At 41.5% G+C, this 24,201-nt stretch overlaps 1 protein-coding gene across 2 annotated transcripts in view; it reads left to right on the top strand.

Annotated features, from left to right (window-relative positions):
• LOC119661245 (homeotic protein spalt-major) overlaps positions 1 to 21,148 on the top strand; it is a 110,945-nt gene extending 89,797 nt beyond the window's left edge. The window contains exons 5-8 of one of the 2 annotated variants that reach the window (XM_038070484.1): positions 19,774 to 20,026; positions 20,098 to 20,309; positions 20,374 to 20,550; positions 20,607 to 21,148. In XM_038070484.1, coding sequence (XP_037926412.1) covers positions 19,774 to 20,026; positions 20,098 to 20,309; positions 20,374 to 20,550; positions 20,607 to 20,996 — 1,032 coding nt within the window. In that variant the 3' untranslated portion in view covers positions 20,997 to 21,148. Of the gene's footprint in view, positions 1 to 19,773; positions 20,027 to 20,088; positions 20,310 to 20,373; positions 20,551 to 20,606 lie in introns of both variants that reach the window. The other variant, XM_038070483.1, reaches the window with a different exon arrangement.
• The last annotated feature ends 3,053 nt before the right edge of the window (positions 21,149 to 24,201 follow it).

Genomic DNA, 24,201 nt, shown 5'->3' with positions numbered 1-24,201 from the left:
AAATTGAGTAGTGCATTCAGAGCTGCGCCGGATGTCGTGCTCATGGCACCAGTGATACCCAGACAAACAGTTCTTTGCAGTGCAGCTAGTTTACGGTGAAAACCTTTTTGTCTCACTTTAACCCACCACACTGCGGATGCATATACGAACATCGGCCTAATGATGGCAACGTATATCCACATTACCACATGAGGTCTGAGTCCCCATGTCGAGGCAAAGGTCCGTCTGCACAGCCCATAAGCTGTGAGAGCTCGTTTCATCTTTACCTCTACATGTTTGTTCCAAAGAAGTTTTTTATCTAGAGTAACCCCCAGGTATTTCACTTCTTCGGAGAGTTGAAGAGTAATACCCCTCATCTCAGGGAGGCAAAGTCCATCCAGTTTTCTCCTTTTTGTGAATAAAACCATTGTGGTTTTATTTGGATTAACTGACAAACCATGTCTAAGGCACCAGCTGTCTATCAAATCAACGGCACGCTGTATATTCCTACACACCGTTCCAAGATCCCGATCAACAGCAAGTACAGCCACGTCATCAGTATAAGCTTGAGCGTGTATTGGCAAATTTTGCAGTTCGCATAGCAGTGAGTCGATCAGCATACTCCACAGAAGCGGCGAAAGCACACCTCCTTGGGGGCAGCCCTTCGTTGCCTCCGTAGTCAGGTAGCGATCGACCCCTACCTCAGCGCACAGCAATCTTTGCGTTAGCATAGCATGGATCCACTTAATTAAAGCATCATCAACACCATGCGCTCTGGCGGCATCACAAAGTTTTTGAAAAGGCGCACAGTCAAAAGCCCCTTCAATGTCCACAAACACCCCCATCGCGTACTCACCATTCAAAGTTGCATCCTCTATCTTTGTGACCAAACCACGTTGGTAAGCATGTTGGTTTTCATTAAGTCAAGCTGATCTGTCTGAAGTTCTTTGGATTAGAATAGTCATCTTTCCCAGGTTTCGGTATGAAAACTACCTTAACCTGTTGCCAAGAAGAAGGCACGTAGCCCAGAGCAAGACATCCTCGAAAAATATTTGTTAGAGGTCGCTCTAAATGCTCCATACCCTCCTTTAGCATTGCCGGATAGATGCCATCCATGCCAGGTGCTTTGAAATGTTCAAAGGACAGTATCGCAGCTCTCACCTTTTCAAGGGTAACAACCGCTTTCGCAGTGTTCCAGTTCCTCTTGCAACACTTGCGTGTTGAAGGGGTTGCAAGAACCGTCAACTCTCCCCCTACCACCTCTCTCACCCGTTCCCCCGGGTGGTGTACTTCCAGGAGGGTCTGTACTGAGTCCAGTCTGGAGTTCGTGAAAGTACCGTCGGGTTTTCTAAGAGAATCCAACTTGGCCGACTCATCCCTTTTGAGGACTCTGCACAGCCTTGAAGTCTCCCTTTCGCCTTCCAGTTCCTCACAGTACGCTCTAAAGGAGTCTCGTTTCGAGCACCTCACGAGCCTCTTATATTCACGTTGTGAGTTCCTGAAATTTAACCAGTCTTCGTTCTTGTTACTTTTGCAAGCACGATTTAGAAGTCGCCTGGTTGATTTCCTGAGTTTTTGCAGTTCTCGGTTCCACCAAGGAACTGTTTTACCGCTTTGGCCTCGGGAAATAGGACAAGCCTCTTCATAACACTCTAAAAGTGTGTAGTTCAGAGTTTTCAATTCATCTTCCAGCACCAAAGGAGTCCTTAGTCGCCTAGGGAACTGTACTTTATTGCGAACAAGTTCATTGAACTTTGCCCAATCCGTTTTCCTAGGGTTCCGTCTTTGTACTGCAGACTGTTCGCCCGCAATAGTCAGATTGAATTCTAGATATCGGTGATCTGACAGTGAGACCTCGTCTAGCACTCGCCAGTGTGTAATCAACTCTAACAATTTTGGGGTACAGATTGTTAGGTCAATTACTTCGCTTCTTCTCGGTCCCACGAACGTAGGGGCGCACCCCACGTTTGCAGTCATAAGACCAGCTGAAGTGATGAAATCAAATAGCTTCTCTCCTCTTGGATTGCATTTGCTACTGCCCCAACAAATATGTTGAGCATTCGCATCGCAACCTATTAAGAGTTCGAGACCACTAAGTTCTTGCGTCGGTGGAGGATACAAAGAATCATATGGTAAATAAGCGGAGGCAACTATGATGTTTTTCCTCTCGCCATTTATCTGGTATTGTATGATGACCGTAGCTAAGTCCTGGGAACAATATTGTCTCAGCATAGTTGCCTCTAACCGTCTTGACATCAGGACGCAAGCTCTCGGTCTTATGGATCTTTCGTCGTAGAAGATCCTAGCCCCCTTTACTGATCCAATACCACAGATTCTGTTAAATCGAACCCACGGTTCTTGCACCAGAAAGATATAGGGGAAATCCTGTAGCTTTGTCATTCTCGCTGCCAACAGGTAGGAGGGAGCTTTGGCATGCTGCAGGTTGATTTGACCAATCTTTATGTTTTTCGACATAAACTTAGTCTATTGTCTTATAGAAAACAGTTAGAAGCGTATGCGGCAGTCCGCGTATGACGGGGTTTCCCCCACACCGTACCGCCAGAGACTCGATCCCCTCGTGATTGATTTCTCTGAGAAAAGCCGTACTTGGGAGTACCGCAATTCCCATGTTCTCATCCACGAAAGATCTCACCTCATCCCGCAGAGCATTCGTCTGTTTTCTACTTAGCACCTTACTTGGTTTGCGGTGTCCGGGTTGCATAGATTCGATCAGTTCGAGTGATCAAATCAGTTTCGTTCACGTCTCTGGCTACCCTTCCTTCCGCCTGTTCCTTGGAAGGTGTAGGAGAAGTTACTAGCAGGTAGGATTCACTCTGTAGTCCCTTCCCCAGTGCGAGCCCCCATACGGGGGTTCCGCCCCTGTATGCACTATCCTCCGCGCACGTCTCCATTGTGGGAGAGCGCACTGAAGATGCTGCAATTTGCTCTATGTTGTGTAAGTCGAAGACCATCATTGTTCTTCGCTCTCAAAAATGGAGATGATGCCCTACAGTCTCCTGATATGACTGAATTTCAGTCTATATAGGAAAAAGTGGAGCACCATATGGTGACTTCCCCTGAGCACATTTAGACTCTGTTGGTCCAGTTCGAATACCAAGTTGAAGCCCTCCACGTTTGTAGATTGGTCCTTCCTGGCATTCATGAACTTTACCCTCCAGTGTCCAAAGTCCATGCCCGGGTTCTGTTCACCCAGCAAGCGGATGATGTCCTCTGCCTTCCTTCGAGGGCCCGGTAGCCAACATCCGACATGTTCTGTCCTGCGTAGCTCAGTGTTCACAATAGTGAACTTGGGCCGACCGCCGGAACTCAAAGTTGGGATTACCTGCTGGAGCCACTTTAAGGCAGCCTCGTCAGCGCACTCCAAATGTAGAAGCCCATCACGAAAACCTTGATCGTTAAATCGTGGATTCGTTCCAGGCTCCATCATTTTCTTCCACAGGCATTCCTGGAGGATGGTAAATTGTCCCTCTGACATTTTGCCATCCTTGGAGGAAACTCCCACGGCAGCAGTCAGAACAGAGGCCGCAGCTTGCGCATACGTCCTCTTCCTTCCCGCCTTCGTGTTCGTATTCCTGTGGGAGGGACCAGCTTCATTGAGATCTCTCTCGCTGATTTGATCACCTCCCGGCACACCGGTCCTAATCCCCGCGAGACGCGTGGATGTAAGCCCTGGTGCGGAGCACAATAAAGCGTCGGCCACAGCAGATGTGTTGGTCTTACGCTTCTTGCGCGCATTACCGCTGACTGAAGAGTCTGGTGCGTCCAGTGTGGATCTTACCGGGGTTTCCAGTTTATCCCCACCTTCCGCCGGAGATTCCGCTACCTTGCGTCCGATTTCTCTGGGCGTTACCGCGCCTAGTGGTACAGCCACGTCCATGTCCTCATTCCCAAGGTGCTTCATCTTCCTTCGCAGTGCTCTCTTCTGCCGTCGGCTTAGGGCCTTTCCAGGTTCACGGTGTTCGGACCGCTTGGATCCATTTCCACATACTGGCGTTGAACCACTAGCGTCCACGTCACCAGCTTCCCGTTCTTCCGCTCTTCCCAGTAAGGATGGCGGAGAAGGTTCTGACAGGCAGGATTCAGCCTGTAGTCCCCCCTCCTTAGTGGCCGAAGTTCCCTTCTGCCAGGCCTTTCTCTTCCGCTTGCGGGTAGATTTGGGCTGTAGTACCGCGGACGGGCCGGCCGTAGTCGGATTTCCAGTTTCTCCCAATTTGAGAGTTTCCGTACTTTCCTTTCTGGCTAACTTCGCCGTAGGCACTAAATGCAAACTTTCCACTGAGTCGGAAAGCATGCCTTCTACAGATTGCTCTATAGGCAAATATGAACGTGGTGAGGCCTCCAAAATCCGCGCCTCGGCCGCGACATGATTGCTCATGGTCGCGGGTGGATTCGAAGTCTGTGACTTCTTACCACTTGGAGAGTTTATATCCATTGTTTCCATATTCATATTTTGGACACCCTTAGTGTAGCAGTAAACTACTACAGGCTCCCCCACCACGACAAGGTGGTGTCCGAGGGGGAGTGACTTCCTACTAGTAAACGTGCAGTAGTCCTACTGGTATTTAAGTTGATAAAATAAAAATCCATTTGGTCGTTTTTATATTCCATTGCACACGTTCTTGTGATAAATACTGTAAGTTTTGATGCTGTATGAAATGTCCGTCTCCATAGCACATAGGTTGGGAGAGCTCATTTGGTCTTTACCTTTGCATGTTTATTCAGAAAAACTCCTCCCCGAGGATTTCGTTTCGGCAGAGAATTAAAGGGTTATTCTTCACATCCCGAAAGCCGTCCGGTTTCCTCCTTTTTAAGGTTCTGTGTAAAACAAAACTTTATTAAAATCGATAGGCTGTTAGTCTGTCTGTCTGTCACTCGCACTTTTCTCCAAATCGGCCAAACCGATGCGAACGAAATTTGGTGTACTTCCCATCTCTCCTGTCTATGACATATAGTGACCATGAGCATGCTACATGCAAAGAGAAGATGTAACATTTTTTCACCGGATATATTTATGTAAAGTATCAAATTAAAGGCGTCGATTAGTACTTTCCGAAGCTGGTATCAATTTTTACATGGATTATAAAGTGCGCGAGGAGTCAAAATGTGCAAACTTAAAGTAAGGCAGGACTCATTTCCGGAAACTACTCAACCCAAGAAAAAATCAGGGTGGTGCGCTTACATGAAATCTAGGCCACAAACTACGTCCCATTTCAATATCTGCTCAAATACATTTACTAAGAGTAGATTACCAATTCTTTAAGGTAGTCTGGAGAACTTCCCTAAGTTCATCCTGCATTGAGGATAGCATCTAGCATACGCCTGACAAGTTTCATGAAATTCCGGCTACTAGTGTCAAAGTTATACACACGAGTTCAAACTTTTCAATTTCATGCGAATTTACTTTATCATAATAATAATCACTTGCTTGCCAACCCTCTACAAATTCATCACGTCCATTATTAGTGGAAGGATCAATGCGCACCTCGAGACCAACAACATTCTGTCCGAGGAGCAGAAGGGCTGCCGAGTTGGGTCAAGGGGTTGCAAAGAGCAACTCATTATCGACTCGGTAGTTGTAGGACAAGCAACTAGAGGCCAAAGAAACCTCTTCAGTTGCTATATCGATTATGCCAAGGCTTTTGATAGCGTTCCGCATACCTGGCTAATCGACATCCTACATCTGTATCGCATTGATCCGAAACTAATAAAGTTTTTGGCGACAGTCATGGAAGGGTGGCATACCACCTTATCAGTCCGTACATCTGAGAGTGCTAATACCTCAGAGCCCATCCGTATATGGCGGGGCATCTTCCAGGGGGATTCATTGAGTCCCCTTTGGTTTTGTATTGAACCTCCTTTCATGGCTACTGAATGATGCTAGAGGGCATGGTTTTGTAATAAAGTATGGCCTATGTGCTAAGTGCGAACTGACACACTTGATGTACCTAGATGACATCAAGCTGTATGCTGGTACTGACGACCATCTTAGAAGTCTCTTGTGAATAATGGACATGTTCAGCCGTGATATTCGGATGGAGTTTGGATTAGACAAATATCGAATCCAACCCATCCGCAAAGGTCATCACGAGCCACATGCCGGGCATAGCATAGTGACCTCCACATCGAAGCTATGACCGAGACAGACTTCTACAAGTACCTAGGAACTCTGCAAGGAACCCATGCTCGAGTTGGTGATCTGAAAGAAGCTCTGCTGTCCGAATTCCTGCGACGTGTAAAGCTGGTGCTGAAATCGCATCTCTCGGGGATGAATAAAATAAGCGCGTTGAATGTATTCGCCATCCCTTCACTGGCTTATGCATTCGGAATATTGCCGTGGACGCAGACCGATCTGGAAAACATCCAGCGGCGGATACGGACAACTATGTCCAAATTCCGAATGCATCACCCAAAGTCTGCCGTGGAGCGGATGAACCTGCCTCGTGACATCGGAGGTAGAGGCGTGGTTGACGTGGCGGCACAACATCATCGCCAAGTCGACTCGCTGCGCGCTTATTTTTACAGCACAGAGCAGACGAGTGCCTTGCATGCGGCTGTCTGTAAGGCAGACTGTGGACTGCCTCCACTTAACTTGAAGGATCGATCTTTCAATCCTCTGAGTGGGGTGAAGTCGGACCAAGAGCGGATCGATGAATGGAAGTCGAAGGCAATGCACGGTAAACACGTGAATTGTCTTTGGCAGCCATTTGTCGATTTGCATCTGTCGAACAGATGGCTGTGTGCTGGGGAGCTCTTTGCTGAGACGGAGGGGTTTAAGCGTGCCATTCAGGATGGCGTGGTCGCCACCCGAGCTTATGAAAAGCTCATCATGAAAGAACGGGTGGAGAACGACCAGTGCAGAATGTGTGGTTCGGCGTTAGAGACGTTGGACCATCTCATTTCTGGCTGTACTGTTATGGCACCGGTGCAATATATCACCAGGCATAATGCTGTATGTAAGGTTATCCATCAAAAGCTTGCATATAAGCATGGGCTGATCACGGGAACATGTCCGGTTTACCGATATGAGCCGCAAGCAGTACGTGATAGTTCTGCTTACAGCATGTATTGGGACCGGCAAGTTCTGACTGATCGCCATACAGCACACAACAAGCCTGACGTACTGTTAGTTGAGAAGACGGGTCGCTCCGCGTATATTATTGATGTTACTATCCCCCATAATAGCAACATTGAACGGAAATACGTGGAGAAGAAGGTGAACTATGAGCCATTGGCTCGGGAAATTAAAGAAATTTGGCGTCTCGAGTGGGTGGTTGTAGTTCCCATAATATTGTCAGCTACAGGTATTGTACCTAAATCCCTAACGGTTTCCCTTGATGTCCTGGGACTTTCGCACAGTCTGGTTCAAACCATGCAGAAGTACACCATTCTGGATACGTGCTCGATGTTGCCGGGAGTACTCGACGGATTCTCCCACTGACCTACCACCGGCCACCACAACCAGTGCCCCTTTTAGTTTTTAAGTAGGTAGGATCGTCCGAGCCTAAATGCTTGGCACTTAGTGCTAGTATTAGGTAAAATCCGGCATCTGCCGAGATTGTGATAACTCGGAAATAATCGTTGGTACAACAACCCATATTGGATCAGGGCCTTGAAGTGTATTAGAGCCTTTCATTCAAGACCGTAGCGGTACACTATAATATAACACTGTAGGAGGCAATGTGGTCAGCATTGCGCTCACTGCATCATAAGCCATGCAAATAAGGTGCTGACGTCATCATTAACGAGAATAATTGACGTTCGAGTGAAATATTCAAATTCGATCCATGAAGAATCCACTTCTCTCGAGCCTTTTTTAAGGTTTCGTTTGAAACAAAACCTTATTAAAATCGATTGGATGCCTGTCTGTCCCTCTGCCTCTCAGTCTGTCATACCCGATTTATTCAAAAACGGTTAGACCGACTGTCCTGAAATATGGTGAGAAAGTGTGGTCTGTGGATTCGTCTACATATAACAAGTGGCGCCATTTTGAGGTGAGTTTAAGGGGGATAGGCTCCGCAAGCATCCGAAAAGGAGTTGAACCATTTTTTTGACAGAATATAACCATGTAGTGTATCAAATGACAGTGCTCAATTTGTACTTTTCGAAACTGATAATATTTTTGATATTGGGTGAAATGTTGGGGTTCCAAATATGCTCCTCAAAAAGTGTAACAGGTCTCGTTTTCAGAACCTATACAACAGAAAAATCTGAAAAAAAATCACAGCGGTGTATCTAAGCGAAATCTAGGCCTCAAAATACATCCCGTTCCGATATCTGTACAAAACAAAGTTAATAATAGTATACTAGCACATTTCGGAAATTTAGCTGGAAACCATCCTAAAGTTCATGTTAGAAGTACAAAATTTGGCAGTGGTATGACTTTGAGAAGTTTGAAGGAAATCCAACTATTACGAATAAAGTTATAGAAGGTGAAACTTCTATATTTTATGTAAAATTCATCATCATAACATATCAATTCGTTAATACAACAAGGTGAGCTCACATAAATGGGAGATCGCAGGAAAACATTTCGTTTTAGTTTGTTAATCATTGATATATCAATATCAATTACTCCCTTGCTTCTTTGTTTATTAGGTTCCGGTGTAGGCCCACGCATCGCTTAAGGGCACATGAAGTTTTGTAGAATAACAGGTGAGGGACTAAAGTGTTCAAAGCCATAATTCCGACTGACAGAAAATTCTTTCTTCCCACTGGTCGACGATATTCAAATATCCGAAAGATATTCGAGTTGTTAGATGCTAACCATAAAGCCTTTTGAACCGTTTCCTTCTTCACGTAATTTTAACTAACTAATTTGATGTCCTTTTAATGAAAATGATTTAAAGATATTGGTTATGGGTTTATTCCAAACAAAAAAAAAAACATTTGCCCGACAATTATACAAAACTCTGATAGCACTGCTCACATTTATTTCAAATGAATACTGAAACCGTCAGTCAAAAGGTATTAAATCTATAGAAAATCGAAAATATATCATACTCGATGATTTGACATCAAAAACAGAGAGGTCAATTTAAATTCTACTATTGGTATATATTTAAAATAATATCTTTCAAAGAAATATGTTATCATGTTTTATGTACATATGTAAACAATCTGTGGAATGAAAATGTTTTTTTCTGAAAATTGTTTGAAATGGAGACAGTACTTTTCGGAAACAAGTTAAACTTTCAATTCTGGCAATGGAGTCTGTAAACGAAAGTATTGAAGCAATTAAACATATGACGTTCATAAGCGGTAGACATGGAACATACAAGCTAGTGAGCACCAGATAAGATTAAACATAATATTTTAGTGGTTTCCACATTGTCTAGATTTAACCAAACACCCAAATTATTAAGATTTTCGACGGCTTGCAATCAGAATATAAAACATAATAAACAAATATCAAAAAAATGCCATGTAACCAAACGGAGCACTTCGGCTTTCTATCTTTCTCCGATTGCCTGGACGATTGCCAAGAATATCATGCAATGAAAACAGACAATTCTATGGCCTCATGTTGAGCATGTCATTTTCAATAGAACTTCTTAATGAATCGAAAATATAAAATAATTACGATTTGCACATGGTGTATTGTTCTCATACGCACAATATGCAGTCTGTCGCCACATCTTCTTGCGGAGAGCGCGTGGATTTCAGCTTTCAGATTTTATGAACGTGACTAAGTACCAAAGAGCCACTTATCATGTTAGTAAGAATTCAAGAAAATATTTAGTCTCAGTCTCAGCAGAATGGGACATTTAGTGAGGAAATTCCTTCTTTTGTCACATGGGTGGCAGAGTGGAAAGAACAGCTGGATTGACAAATCATAACAGAATACCTTATGATGCCATATATAGGATAATGGGGACTTATTGTTAAATGTAAGATCTTTCAGTATGTGATATTGTGATGAAAATTTCCTAAATGGGCAATTAATATTTATTTATTTACTTATTAATATTTATTTTAATTTTAATTTTTATAATTTATAATTTTTAATTTTTAACCTTATTAAAATCGATTTACTGTCTGTTTCGCAACTCCGGGGGATCGCGGGCTGTTCAGTTGTTAACCGTTTACTCTACATGAGATGCTATCGTCTTACGTGATGTTTATTACAGTGGCTTTCCTTCTATGTCTCTGCACCGCATTTGCTTCTTTGAGTCGCTGTTGGATCCGCTTCATCAGTACTACTACTGCCTCGGACGCTTTATTAGTTTGCATCATGTGCCTTAGAAAATTTTTCAAAATTAAACGGGTATTTAGCTTAGTTTCGCGATATCCCCTTGAGCTTTCAAACCTTGGGTAGGTGGAGAAAACTTACTACAGTGGGCCCCAAAAGTATTTTGGTTAACTTACTTATATAATTTTCATAACTAAATAAAGAAGAAAATGTCGAGTTCATGTCCTTAATTTTTCTCTGTTATCACTCTCATTTCACTCCATTGTTATTAAAAAAAACAAAAACACACCAAAAAAATATTCGTCTCAATGCATTTTCTCTTGAAATATTACCAGATAACGGTACTTACCAAAACATGTTGGTGCGTAGTGAGTTGGAATTGCATTGTGGTCTATTTTTTGCTGTTAATAATAGCTTGTAACCGCTTTGGCAGGAAATTTGCGAGATTTTCCGTTATATTCCTCGGAATGGTTCCCCATTCTTCCTGAAGAGCAATTATTAAGTCATTTTTGTTTGAAATATGTTAGCCCTGGATTTCATTTTCCAATCTGGAGAGTGGAGTTTCGAACCTTTGTGGAGCGTATTTGTATTTGTTGTGGATATTATCCGATTTAGACATATTGAATTTGCTTTCAAGGCGATTTTTTTCTCAAAATTTCTATTGTCAATTTTGCTGATGTATGGTTTCGTGCAAGCTGTACGCCAGGTATATCCAGCCTCACGAAGAATATTACGTACAGTTTCAACCGATACGATTTTTCCTACCTCTTTCATTCACCTCAGGAACTATTTTTGGCGCACTTTGCTCAGTATTTTTTTTTTATTTTTCCCACTATTTACCGTTTTTTATTTCCGGCTAATTTTTATGATCTGTGTTTTCGCATTTTCCTGTTTTCAGATACCTTTAGACATTATTTTAATGGCTGTAACTAATCTGTTACCACTTTCACTTATTTGTTTGAATGTAAGACCTTGTTGGAATAAATTATTTATAATTTTTCGCTTTTCCGCCGTTGTTTCTCGGCCCTTTCGTCCCATATTGCAATTCCCTATTTATTAGCTTACAAAGCTTTAATTTCATCGCTTTAAGATGTAACACTAAATAGATTACAACCCAATGCCGACTCTTTCTACACGAAAATGTTTTGGAAAGTACCGTTATCTGGTAATATTCCAAGAGAAAATGATAGAAACAAATACTTTTTTGGTATGTAATACTGGCGTATACTTTGTGTTTTTGTTTTGTCTTAATAACAATAGAGTGAAATGCTTATTTTTCATTTTATTTCTAAAGAATAGATAATAGAGAAAAATTGAGGACATGAACTCAACATTTTCTTTTTTATCTAGTGAAAATCCTAAGTTAATCATGGAAAAGGTAAGCAGACGATGCTTGTTTTGTTTACTGTTTATCTTAATTTATTGATTATGTTGGTCCTCTTGAATACATGGAATATTCAAATGTTAAATAATCAAATCGTCTCGCGTGCATCGTTGGAAAAAATTGGCTAACTTTGCGTAGATTTTCGTTAGCAACCCTGCACCATTCTACTATTAAAGATTTGTCGCTTTTAAGGTTTTGTCTAAAAAAGGCCTTATAAAAAAGATGGGGTTTAAAAAGGGGCCGCCCATGCTGCCCACGTATAAAATCAAATGAAAGGTCTCGATCAGCACTTTCACAAGTAGATTTTAGTTTTGACATTAATTGTAAAATGAGTGAGGGGGAAAAATCTGTAAGCTGAAAGTGAGATAAGACTCATTTTCGGAAGTTATGGAACCCTAAAGTGTAATGCGCTTATATAAAATGAAGGGATCAAAATATGTTTAATTCCGATAGCTACTGAAATAAAGTTAATAATAATAACATATTACCAATTTTTTTAAGCTAACAGGAAAACCCACGAAAGTTCGTCCTAGGTTCACTAAATTCGCAGCAGAATAAAGGACAATATCGCGCAAAATACTGCAAAATGGGAACGTGAGAATCTAGCTATTAGTATCAAAATTGTAGTAGCTCAAATTTATCAATTTCGTGCGAATTTACTGGATTTTAAGCCATGCAAATAACATACTGACGTCATAATTAACGAGAAAAGTTGATATTCGAAATCCCATGTATGAAGAATCTACTTCTCAGCCCTTTGTATTTATTTTGGGTGAACTTCTTCACATTTGCTAATAATGTGGAAATGCAAGTGTGAAACGTATGTAGTTAATTACAATCGATGGAGTACCTTGCAGAGCAAATTATTTGTATAAAAGGCTGCTGAAAAATGTTACGCACCCCAAGTTGCTCATAGGAAAACATAAACAGTGGAAGAAGAGTGCAAACTCCTGGGAAAGTCTCAGAGGTAAATGCCAACCACACAAAACATACTTTAACTTCTGTGTATCCTTACCAAACATGGAGTATCCATATTTAGCAGTACCTAAAAATGTAGCCAATATAGATATTTTACTCTGCTGGTAGAGTCGTCTAATATTTTTTAGTTTTTTGGAGAGACCTTTCCATATAGCCAGGGATGTATTCCGTCACCTTTATCTTTCAAGACATGCCAGTGAAATGGGCACATGGTCAACGCGTGAACTCGGCATTATATCGGCATAATTGGTCTTATGAGAGGTTCATGGAGAATAGTTTAAGTTTCGGGCAGGAGCCATTTTCATCACGTCCACCTTTAAATTTGTAAGTTTTGAACTTTCCCATTTATTTTACAGAATGAAATTCTCTCTCTCTCTCTATTTTCCTTCCAAATCTCAAACCACTTGACCAAGGTCTGGTTTCGCTGAAAGAGCAGACAGTTCCTATTAGCGTAGTCCAGCTATTTAAGGAAAGATTTCATAGTGCATTGAACTTCTTTATGATTTACGGACAAGGCAGTATGAAATCATCATCATTGATAACCAATAGAAAAAATATTGGTGACAAGATGCATCTTTAGTGGACTTCACTTTGGATGCTGTTGAAAGCCTCCTGGAAATCGAAGAAGAGTATGGGTGAACTCCGCGTATTGTTTCAAAATGATCCCCAAGGTGTTGATGAGCAAGAGAATCTGGAACGATGGCAGAGAGCTAGCAAAGACCCTGGCAATTTTTGCCCTTTACCGAAATCTTAACGGTCTTTTCATATAAGTGGAAATAGCGGTTCTGCAAGTGCAGTGATGAAAGTCTCGCGCGTGTTTATACTTGGGGTGTCATTCCTTATGCCCTGGCCTATTTCTTCGTAGTTGACTTCGCTTTCTGTTCTGCACGGATTCCCTATGGCGTTTCATTATTTGCGTCTTTCCTGTGGTTATCCGTCGGTCTTCTAAACATACTAAACATAAACGCCTCGGATAGGAACTGACCTCACCGCGAAGACCTTTGAACGAATTTTTTTGATGTCTGTGAGGGCAATGAGATTATTTTTTTCAGCAGTGTGAGCTGGTCATGGTGTAAGAAGTAGCGTCAAAATTCTTTTTAAGGTTCCGCATTATTTTGCATTGGGTTTAAGTGAGGCCTTCCCATACATGTGAAAGAGGGATGAAATTTTTCCCCCACAATATGGTATGGAGTGTGGGCTTAAAATGTAAATACTGCAAAGCATAACAGGTCTTGTTCTCAGAACCTGTCCGGCCGAAAAATCAGAAAAGGTCACAATGGTGCATTCATACGAAATCTAGGCTTCTCGACACCTGCTTAAATCAGGTTAATAATTACGTTACTATATTTTAGAAATTTATCCGAAAGCCCTGCTTATGTTCACCCTACAAGTGCAAAATGTGATACGGTGGAAAGTAATATAATGCCCAATTTTAGGAAGTTCGCCAAAAATTCAACTATTGTTAACAAACTTATAGAAGGTCAAAATTGTGGATTTCACGTGAATTTATCGCACGCTAAGACATGCATGACATCATCTCTGAGTGAACGTCGAACGGACGTGTTACACGTCTTTGTGCCCCTCCCTGAGTAACCTCATGCTGTTCGTTTTGTCAATACCTTGCACAAGTGAAACGACTAATTCTCGCGCTTCTTGTGGGCTTTCTCAGACTTAAAATTTTGTTCCGGCAACAATATTTTGCATCCAACTTTAGTGCGCGTAATTTCAATTTCAATTCAACTTCATTTTACCATCGATAAACTATTGTGACTACACAGTGAATTATTTTGCATCATTAGCTCCCGTGGCTGTGTGTTTAATCACCTTTTTAAGGTTTTGTGTGAAACAAAACCTTATTAGAATCGATTCGATGTCTGTCTGTCCGTCTGTCTGTCTGTCTGTCTGTCTGTCTGTCTGTCCGTCTGTCTGTCTGTCTGTCTGTCTGTCTGTCTGTCACAACCGATTTATTCGGAAACGACTGAACCGATTGTCACGAAAATTGGTAGGAGTATGTAATCTGCTGTTCCCTTTACATGCAGCAACTGACGTCATTTTGTGTTAAGTCTAAGGGGGCGCTCCCCATACATGTGAAAGGAGGGTGCAAATTTTTTTTTCATAAAATGTGGCCATGTGGGGTATCAAATGAAAGGTCTCAATTAGTACTTTTCGAAACTGGTCCAATATTTGATATTGAGTGAAACATAGGGGAGTGAGGGCTCAAAATATGACCCCCAAAAAGTGTAACAGGTCTCGTTCTCAGAACCTATCCAACCGAAAAATCTGAAAAAAATCTCAGTAGTGCATCTCTATGAAATCTAGGCCTCAAAATATATCCGGTTCCGATATCTCCACAGATAAAGTTAATAATAGTATATTTCCACATTTTAGAAATTTACCCGGCACCACCCTTATGTTCATCCCAGAGGTACAATTGGGCATGCGTATAATAAAGAATATAATGCACAATTTGGTCAAGTTTGAAGAAAATCCAACTATTATTAACAAAGTTATAGGGGGTAAAACTTTACAATTTTTTGTGAATTTCGTGCACTCTACAACCTGCATGACGTCACCATCACATATCAATTCGTCAATACCACAACGAAGTAAGTTCGTATGAATTGGGTGGAAAAGAATTATTTTGTTTTAGTTCTTTAATCATTTGTATATGAATATCAATTATTCCAACGAGACATGTGTGTATGTAGGTACATAGTATATGCGTGCTAATGAACTTTGCGGGTAGAGCCTAATTCAGATAGATGTAAAGGTAAATCGGACATATGGGTACGATCAATTTATATACGTGCATATATGTGTACAGTATTCGAAAATAGACAGTTTGTTTGTTTAGGGTGAGCGTAACATCTTCGGCTGTAAAATGTACGTATGTCTCGTAGTTTTGTAGCTGTATACGGATAGAAAAATGTGCGTTGAAATTTCTTAGATAAGATGAACACAAAACCTTTATACCCGAAGCGCGAGCTTCCGGTATTCCGACTTGTTTCAAATTTATTATGGCAACTTCCTCGCCGATTTACGATGCTCTATGCACCATTTGTAAGGAGCCGGAATCTATTCGCTCCAAATTTTTAGACTGCGATGGGTACTGTGGTGCGACCTTTCACGCCAAATGTTTGGGTATTCCCTCTGCGTTTATAGATATTCGGGCAACATTTTCACCGAACGTTACCTATCGTTGTAATGCCTGCTGCGGTACTACGCTATCTGATGCAATTCAGCTGCTGCATCAACACACGGCGACTTTGCCGTCGATTCGACATGCAGTTTCAAAATCGCCGACAATTCTGCTTCCGCAAGCTGCTGCTTCATCGAGCACCAGCGTAGCCTCAGCTCCTGAGATGCCGCTGACTGGCTCTGTTTACATCTCGCCGGCGAATGCAGCCAACAAAACTGGCGCCATACCTAAGTCACCCCGGTCGACTAATTCTCTGCCTCTATTTGCCATGCAGTTCCAGTGCGCCCATAAAAGGTTGTGTCAACCCGATGACGTCCGCTAGCCAACTGAAAATTTGTCCTCCCTCCGAGGGACAGGTTCCCTACGCAGCATCGGTTGCGCTACGAACTTCTGGCGTTTATCCCACAGTCGCTGCATTAGCACCACCGAACGCTTCCTCCTGTGTATCATCGACGCCCGCCACCGCTGAACCGCAGGCCTTTCCGACCTTATGTCGCCCGAGCGGCCCTCAATTGAATGTCGCCCCGCCATTAAAACAGTTGTTCGTGTCAAGGCTAGCGTACTCCACCACGCCCGATGAAATTCTGGCCTATATCAGAAGTAAAACCAACTCAACTTTGTCACATCTTTCCTGTGTGAAGCTGACGAAGGATGGCTCTCCTGACCGAGTGATAGCTTCCTTCAAAGTGACACATCCCTATTACTTCGACGCTATCGTCCAATCTTCCTTTTGGCCACAGGGGGTCTTCGTGATGCCTTAGCATTCCAACATCATTTCATCTGCATTTCTGAAACCTGCCTGGATGACAGGATTTTAGATCCTGAGCTCCACGAAGGTTACTCTGTCTTTCGTTGTGACAGAGACTACGCTGCGCTTGGCAAGACAACTGGCGGCGGTGCCCTAATAGCTGTTAAGTCTCCTATCCGTGCCGAAATCATCTTTTCCTTCTCCTCCGACGATTCTGTTACCATACGTGTCCTTTCGCCAAACGTATGTCTCTTTATCATATCGTGTGTATATTTTCCCTGCCTAAGCCCACCTTCTCTGTACGAGGATTTCTTCGACAGATTATCAGAGGCCCAAATCGTTTTGTTTCCCTCGCTTCCTTTCATCCTCTATGGCGACTTTAATCTTCCTATGTTCTCCTGGCCCACTACTCCTGGCCTTCCCTCCTTCCCAAATAACTCGACCCACCCTTCCCTTCTGCTATCCACTCTGGCGCCCTCCAGTTTAACCCTAACCACTTAGATCGCACTCTTGACCTTGTCCTCTCTAACCTTCCTGTGCGTTGTCTTTCCCAATCCCTGCATGTTCCGTCTTACGTTGCCCTGACGCTCATCATCCTGCTCTCGAGTTCGATGTTCAGATATCCCGACTTAACTCTCCTGTCGCTTGTAAGCCTATCAAGTTCAACTTTCGTAAGGCGAACTTTGAAGGTCTGAACTCAGCCCTAGCGTCAATCAACTGGGTCCCTCTTCTCTCTCCATTTACGTGTGACCAAGCAATCAACACTTTCTATACCATTTTATCTGATCTTCTTCCTTGTTACGTTCCCTCCTCTCCTAAGTGCTTGCGCTCTTTCCCTTTCTGGTTCACCACTGAAATTCACAAAAAACTACGTCAAAAATAGACTGCGAGAAAGAAGTTCCTGTCTTCTATAAACGTTACTGACTTAATTTTTTTCAAATCAATTCGTTCCTCGGTCAAATCCTCAATACAATAAGTCCAGAAACGAATATTTGTTCAGCGTGGAAAACTCACTAAAGCGCGGAAACCTGAAACCTTTCTGGTCCCATATTCGCAACTCCTGCTGCCCTGCCTAGTTATCCTCTCCGTCCATTAAATTCTCTGGCTTCTCGGTAAAATCCTGGAAAGATATGTCAGCGACTGGTTGTCCGCCCACTTTGGCCAACCCATAGTGAAAGAGCAACATGCCTTCCTTAAAGGTAGGTCCACTGCCTCCAAACTGCTTGACTTTACCAACTTTTTCGCCAAATGTCTAAATTCACGGCAAGAAGTGCATACCATTTACCCTGACTTCGCTAAAGCGTTTGACACCGTAAATCACCAGATACTTCTATCCAAACTTTCGTCCCGTGACTAGTTTCCAGAAGGATAGCAGCTACGACTTTCACTCTTGTGACATAAATTGACATCATCACTTTTATTGCCTTGCATTGAAAGGTGAATTGGTTTTTTTTTTTGGGCTCCCTAACCTAGGCCTCTGGTTTGGCTTATGGATCGCACTGTTGAAACCAGCTATATATTATATCGATTTTGTCGAAAATGCTAGATTGGCCGTTTTTAGATTTCGACATTTTTAGCGAGATGAACGCGCGCTCCTTTTGAACGTCATTTGAAGTACGTGAATTTATCAAAATAATTATTTCGTGTCCCTCAGATGATGATCAAATTTTCGTTACCCAGCCATGGTATCCAACTCTAGTTCATTAGCAATCGTTTGTTGTGTCAATGTGGAATCTCAGTTTATTTTAGCTTTCACTAGGGCCGGATTCTTATAAACAATCGAAGATTTGGGATGACTTTCATGCAGCTCGTCCTCTAGAAATCATGTCCTGTGTGGAATTCTCTAAATTGCTTTGAAAAAGTTTTCAGTGCATTCTGGCATTCATTAAAACCTTGCGTTGGCCTTAGTCGATATCGAAAATCTTGTTGTACTAGTGGCGGAAATTGTGTAAATATAGCATTACCAAATATGTATTTCCTGGTTTCCATTTTCATTGATCTTTATGAAATTTCACACGCTAAACTATGATAAACAACCTATAATTTATAAAATTGCCTAATTAAAAATGAAAGTATTAATTTACCGAACTTTTGTTAATCCCTCCGCACTCTATATTGGAAGGCAAAAAAGGCAAATTTTAAGAGTTTCAGCTCCTCTGGACTGACTCTGGAAGTTTTTCTTGAAAATACCAAAAAAAAAATTGTTTCCTTTAATTTTCGTTATTGAACTATCTAATAGAGAGCGCCAAAGTTGACGCTCCGAAAAGCACTTCCTGACTTGGTCGACAGTTAATCTCAAAATTACAAAGTCTGAAGTAAAAAATTCAAAGTAGATTTTAAAGTGTAAATTCTCTCTCGTGACAATTCACAACAATTTATAAAACATTAATAAAAAATTAAAGAATGTGCATGTTTGTGCATGGTCTTGGTTGCCCGTACGTCTGAACGGCGCATAGGGCGGCGAATGGGTCTAACAATACTGAGCGTTGCATCGCAAGTAAAGAATAGAGAGTAAAAAAGTAAACCATCCTACGCTCAATAACAGATTAGATCGAATAGATATTGCAGGAACGCGGCAAATTAACTAAAATAGGATCAAATGTCCCTAAATGTGAGCTACTGCTAAAATTGATAGACCAGTAGCTAACTCCAAACTACAATTTTATTTTATTATGTATATATATATTTCGGGAGCAACTTACTCCCTTCATCAGTACAAAGCTACCTACCTACCTAACTTTGTACTGATGAAGGGAGTAAGTTGCTCCCGAAATATATATACACATAATAAAATAAAATTGTAGTTTGGAGTAAGCTACTGGTCTATCAATTTTAGACTTAACTACAAACAGAAAGCATTATCTAACATTTGAGCTATTGCTGTTTATTTCGATCATTTCCAAGCAGAAAGTTCTCTGAAATATTTACAAAAATCTTCTAAAGCATTATTGATTTCTATTTTTCGCAAATGAATACCGTCTTATATACTTTGAATGTATGTATAGTGCGGTTAATTTGGTGACCGCAGATGGTAAACATCTTATTATTACTCCTCTGAATTTGGTTACTCTTAATAGAATGGTTTGAATAAGGTTCCATTGATTGTTCATGAATTCTGAAAAATTGAAGATAAAATGCATTTTAGAAAAATACTCTTTCTCATACAATTTCAGAATAGCTAATTACTTCATTTGTAAAAGGTAGAAAGCAAATTATTGCAATCGATTTTGAACTCCTAGAAAAGATGAAATTTGATAAAGGTTGTCCTTTCACAGGGCAATATGAAGCAGCATCCACTAGTCTACAAGGAAAGTGATAAGCAACTAGCTAACAGCAGATCAGAGCCTGTTTTGGATAACAGCTCGGAATCATTGTCTCCAAACCCAGTTCCATCTAATTTGGCAGATATTGATGTATTCAGTAATCAAAGACAATCAAATAATAGTAAATCCAACAACAACCAAAAAGGATTATTTAACAATGAGCCGCGAACTGAGTCACAAGAGCAGCTTGATGACAGACATAAGGGTAAGTAAAAATCATCTCCGCTTAGTCATAGAGGAATGATAAGAAAGGGAATATTACTGTAGACATTCTAGTTGACAAAGTACAATCAAATGAGCCATTTCATCAACATCTGCAACATGTCAATGCGGAAGGGTCGATTAACATGAAACATTACTGCACAATTTGTCGGAAGAATTTTAGTTCTAGTTCAGCTCTCCAAATTCATATGAGAACGCACACAGGAGATAAACCATTTCAATGTTCAGTATGTCAGAAGGCCTTCACTACCAAAGGCAATCTCAAGGTTGGTTTTCAAATCAGACTATCCCTTCCAAGTGAGAGTTTTACTACCATGTCATCCTCTACAGGTTCATATGGGCACTCATATGTGGACTAATGGTTCGTCTCGCCGTGGGAGACGGATGTCTCTTGAAGTACCCATAGGACGTCCCTTCCCGCTGAAATCAGAGGTCGATTTCTCCCATCGGCGTCCGGAATTCTTCTACCCATATCTTCCACCATTTTTAAATGGAGTGCAGAATAAGGTAGTTACTGGGTTAACATGTTTTTGTTTTCCAAAATTAATTTATTGGATTTTCAGTTTCCCGATATAGCTCCCATCGCATTTGGTAACAATCAACAAGGAAACGGCATCCCTAACAAATATGCAAAACTTATGAGCTTTGGCCCTTTTCTAGCAGGACATAATCCACTATTACCAAGCTTCATTCCGAATTCATTCCATAGTGCGAAGTCACCACTATTCAATGTTGACAAGCATGATGAACCACAATCGCTCACTCAAAACGGAGATTCATCGAAACTTTCTAAAGAGAATCATAATAACTCCACAGCATTTAGAATAGAGGATAAGTTTTGGGATGCTACAACTGGGAAAGTTCCCTCGGATAATAGCAGCCATTCTACGAAAACTGGTGCATCGATGTTTGCTTTTAATTCTGCAAATCAAAGCGAAAAACTAGCGACATAGCTTCCCTCGATTTAGCATGTTAACTTGAATACGTAAAAGCGTTACATATCGAAAGTATTATAAACGAAAATAGATAGAATTATCGTCTAAGAGGTATCATTAAAGGCATTCCGACGTTTGTTGTAAAATAAAGACGTTTCTGTAAAAATGTGATTAATAAAGAAAGCAAATCATTCTATGTAATTAGTTTTTTCTCATCATATTTTGAATTTATGAAATAGGAATGACGCTTTTCCGGTAAGTTAGTATATATTTTTTTTTTCGTTCTTAATAGAATATCTCGGTTGCGTATGGCAGTACATTTGCGTTTACAGTATTCAAAATGACGATTGATACAAAAAGATATATATACAGGGTGCGGCACCATAACTTCCTTTTTTCAAAACTCAATAAAAACTATTGTATGCATCGGAAAATATTTATTTATTTATTATAATGTAGGTACATGTCTAAAGTTTTCGTTTACATTATTTTGAAGATCAAATCTGTTAGGTGACGTTCCCCATTCTCCATACATTGCGTAAACCGATTTTTGGCGTTTGTCATGACTCTTGTTAGCATAGCAGGTGTTATGTTGGCAATTTCTTCTTGGATGTTGGTCTTCAAATCTTGTAGGCTTCTTGGACGGTTCACATAAACACGCGATTTCATAAAACCCCATAGAAAAAAATCACAAGGGGACAGATCGGGAGAGCGTGCCGGCCATTCCAAATCGCCTCTAATTGAGATAAGGCGCTCTGGAAAGTGTTCCCCCAGCCATCAATGCTCTTGAAGTGTGTGTTGTTGCACCGTCTTGTTGGAACCAAGTGTCCCCCAAATCCAAATTTTCTAGCCGTGGGAAAAAAAATTCTGTTGCACGTTTACATACCGGTCCGAGTTCACTGTCACTGTAACCTCATTTTCCTCAAAAAACCAGGGACCAATAATTCCAGCTGAGGAAATTGCATAACACACTGTGACTTTGGGTGAATGCAAAGGCTTTTGATACAATTCTCGAGGGTTGGTGTCAGCCCAGTAGCGCATGTTTTGTTTGTTAACCGACCCACACAAATGAAAATGGGCTAAAATGGGGGGCTAGCGCTAAAAAAACAATAGCACCCTCGGGCACGACATCAAGAAGAAGCTCACACGCGTTCATCCGAGAATTGAAGTCACGTTCTGAAAGTTCCTGCACTATCGCCATCTTATAGGGATGAAAATGAAGATCATCACGAAGAATTCTTCTCACAGAACGATCGGATAGTCCAAGGCCAGGTGCGTGTTTGCGCGCAGAACGCCGTGGCGATCGCAACATTGACGCTCTCACTGCTTCAATGTTCTCAGGTGATCTAACGGGCCAAGGGACTCCAGTTCTTCCTTTTGTCGCACTTGCAGTTTGTCTGAATGTAGTGACCCATGTAACAATTGATTTGCGGTGTGGGACGGGAGCCAATAACCGAACATCCGCTTGAAAAGTAAACCTCAACGGCAAAGGCACGCTCCTCACTATTCCAACGCATGATGGCGACTGAACCGTGTCGGGACAAAACTTTACAGTATCCCCTCTTGAACGAGACCACTAGCGCTCCCCTATGACATCAACTAACTGAGTGGCGCGCATTTTAAAAAAGGAAGTTATGCTGCCGCACCCTGTATAATATTATCAATGTGTTTTCAACGTATGTGTACAATGTATGCAGATGCACGTCACTAATTATCCGACTGTAAGTATGACTATACTTATATAACACATACAGTTCTATACTTTTGTCAGTAATATTATATGTATAAAACGTGAATACTTCGTAGTCGATGTTCCTTATTAGTGTGGCTTCCACAGTAGTTAAATGTGATTGGTGGTGGTTTCTATCCTTCAGGGTAGGAGATTTCATCTTCATATAGAATTATGCTGGTACATTTCGTTGATGCTATCAAATCAACAAAATTCAGCTAGGTTCGGCTTAAGAAAGGAATAGAGCCTGGAAAAATGTATGTACTGTTTCCAAACAGCAGAGTAGTAGTTCAAGTCGAGATAATTGCATCCTCCCCCCCTCTTCAGTTTCAAGCTGCATTGACCTTATTGATAACGCGAACAGCAGCGTGTATTGCTACTTGGGAACAAAATTGTTAGATTGTAGTGTCCCCGGTGTTGCGACATGTGTAAAATTTCACTCAATTTGTCCATTGACATTCTGACGCGGGAGTGCATTTGCTAATAGGCAATGCTTCTTCCATTTCATACGCTTTAACATCCCATAGCTGTTCCAATACACACTCCTTTCAGTCTCCTAATTTTTAAAATAATCAATTAAACTTTCATTTTCAATAATTTTGTTTACAAATTTCTCCCAAAACTATAAAGCGCATTTTATTTAAATATTCCAAATTTAAACATAGCAATTTCCTAATATTGCAAAATGAACCATGAGATATTGCTAGTATATAAGCTTGCTTGCATGCAGTCCGTGCAATTCATCGGCTTAAAAATCATAAGTCGCCAGGAGCCTATGGAATTACAGCCGAATTGGTTAAATATGGAGGGGACCAATTACACCAAGTGATTCATCAACTTATGCTCAAGGTGTGGGCGAATCAATGCCTGACGACTGAAAAATAGGCTTTGTCTGTCACATACATAAAAAGAGAGATATCACGCAGTGTACCAATTACAGAGGTACCACGTTTCTCAGTACCATCTATAAGATATTCTCCTGTATCTTGCTAGGCCGGATAGCCCCATATGCCCAGAACATCATTGGCCCATACCAAAGAGGTTTCACTCCAGGCAAATCAGCGACAGCTCAGATTTCTCTGTTGGGCAAGCGATGGAAAAATTATTGGAATATGGACATCAGTTGCACCATCATTTCATCGACTTTACAGCCGCCCATGATAGCATAGCCAGGGTAAAACTGTACACGGCCATGGGAGAATTCGGTATCCCGACAAAATTGATAAGACTGGCTAGGCTAACCCTGATCAATGTGCAAGGCCAGATGAAAGTAGCAGGATCAAAATCAAGACCATTCGACATCAACAACAATGAAGGCAAGACAAAATATATGGTGGCAACGTCAGCACCGAATCCAGGATCAAAAATCACAACTGATAACAGCTACGATGATGAAATCTGCGCACGGTTGTCGGCAGCCAACAGAGTCTATTTCAGCTTACAGAAACTGTTTCACTCGAAACATCTCATCATAGGGTCGAAGCTCTTACTGTA

The sequence above is a fragment of the Hermetia illucens genome, chromosome 1 (genome assembly GCF_905115235.1).
Source record: "Hermetia illucens chromosome 1, iHerIll2.2.curated.20191125, whole genome shotgun sequence".
Lineage (NCBI taxonomy): Eukaryota > Metazoa > Arthropoda > Insecta > Diptera > Stratiomyidae > Hermetia > Hermetia illucens.
Note: the sequence above shows the minus strand (reverse complement) of the source record. Positions and strands in the feature narration are given on the sequence as shown.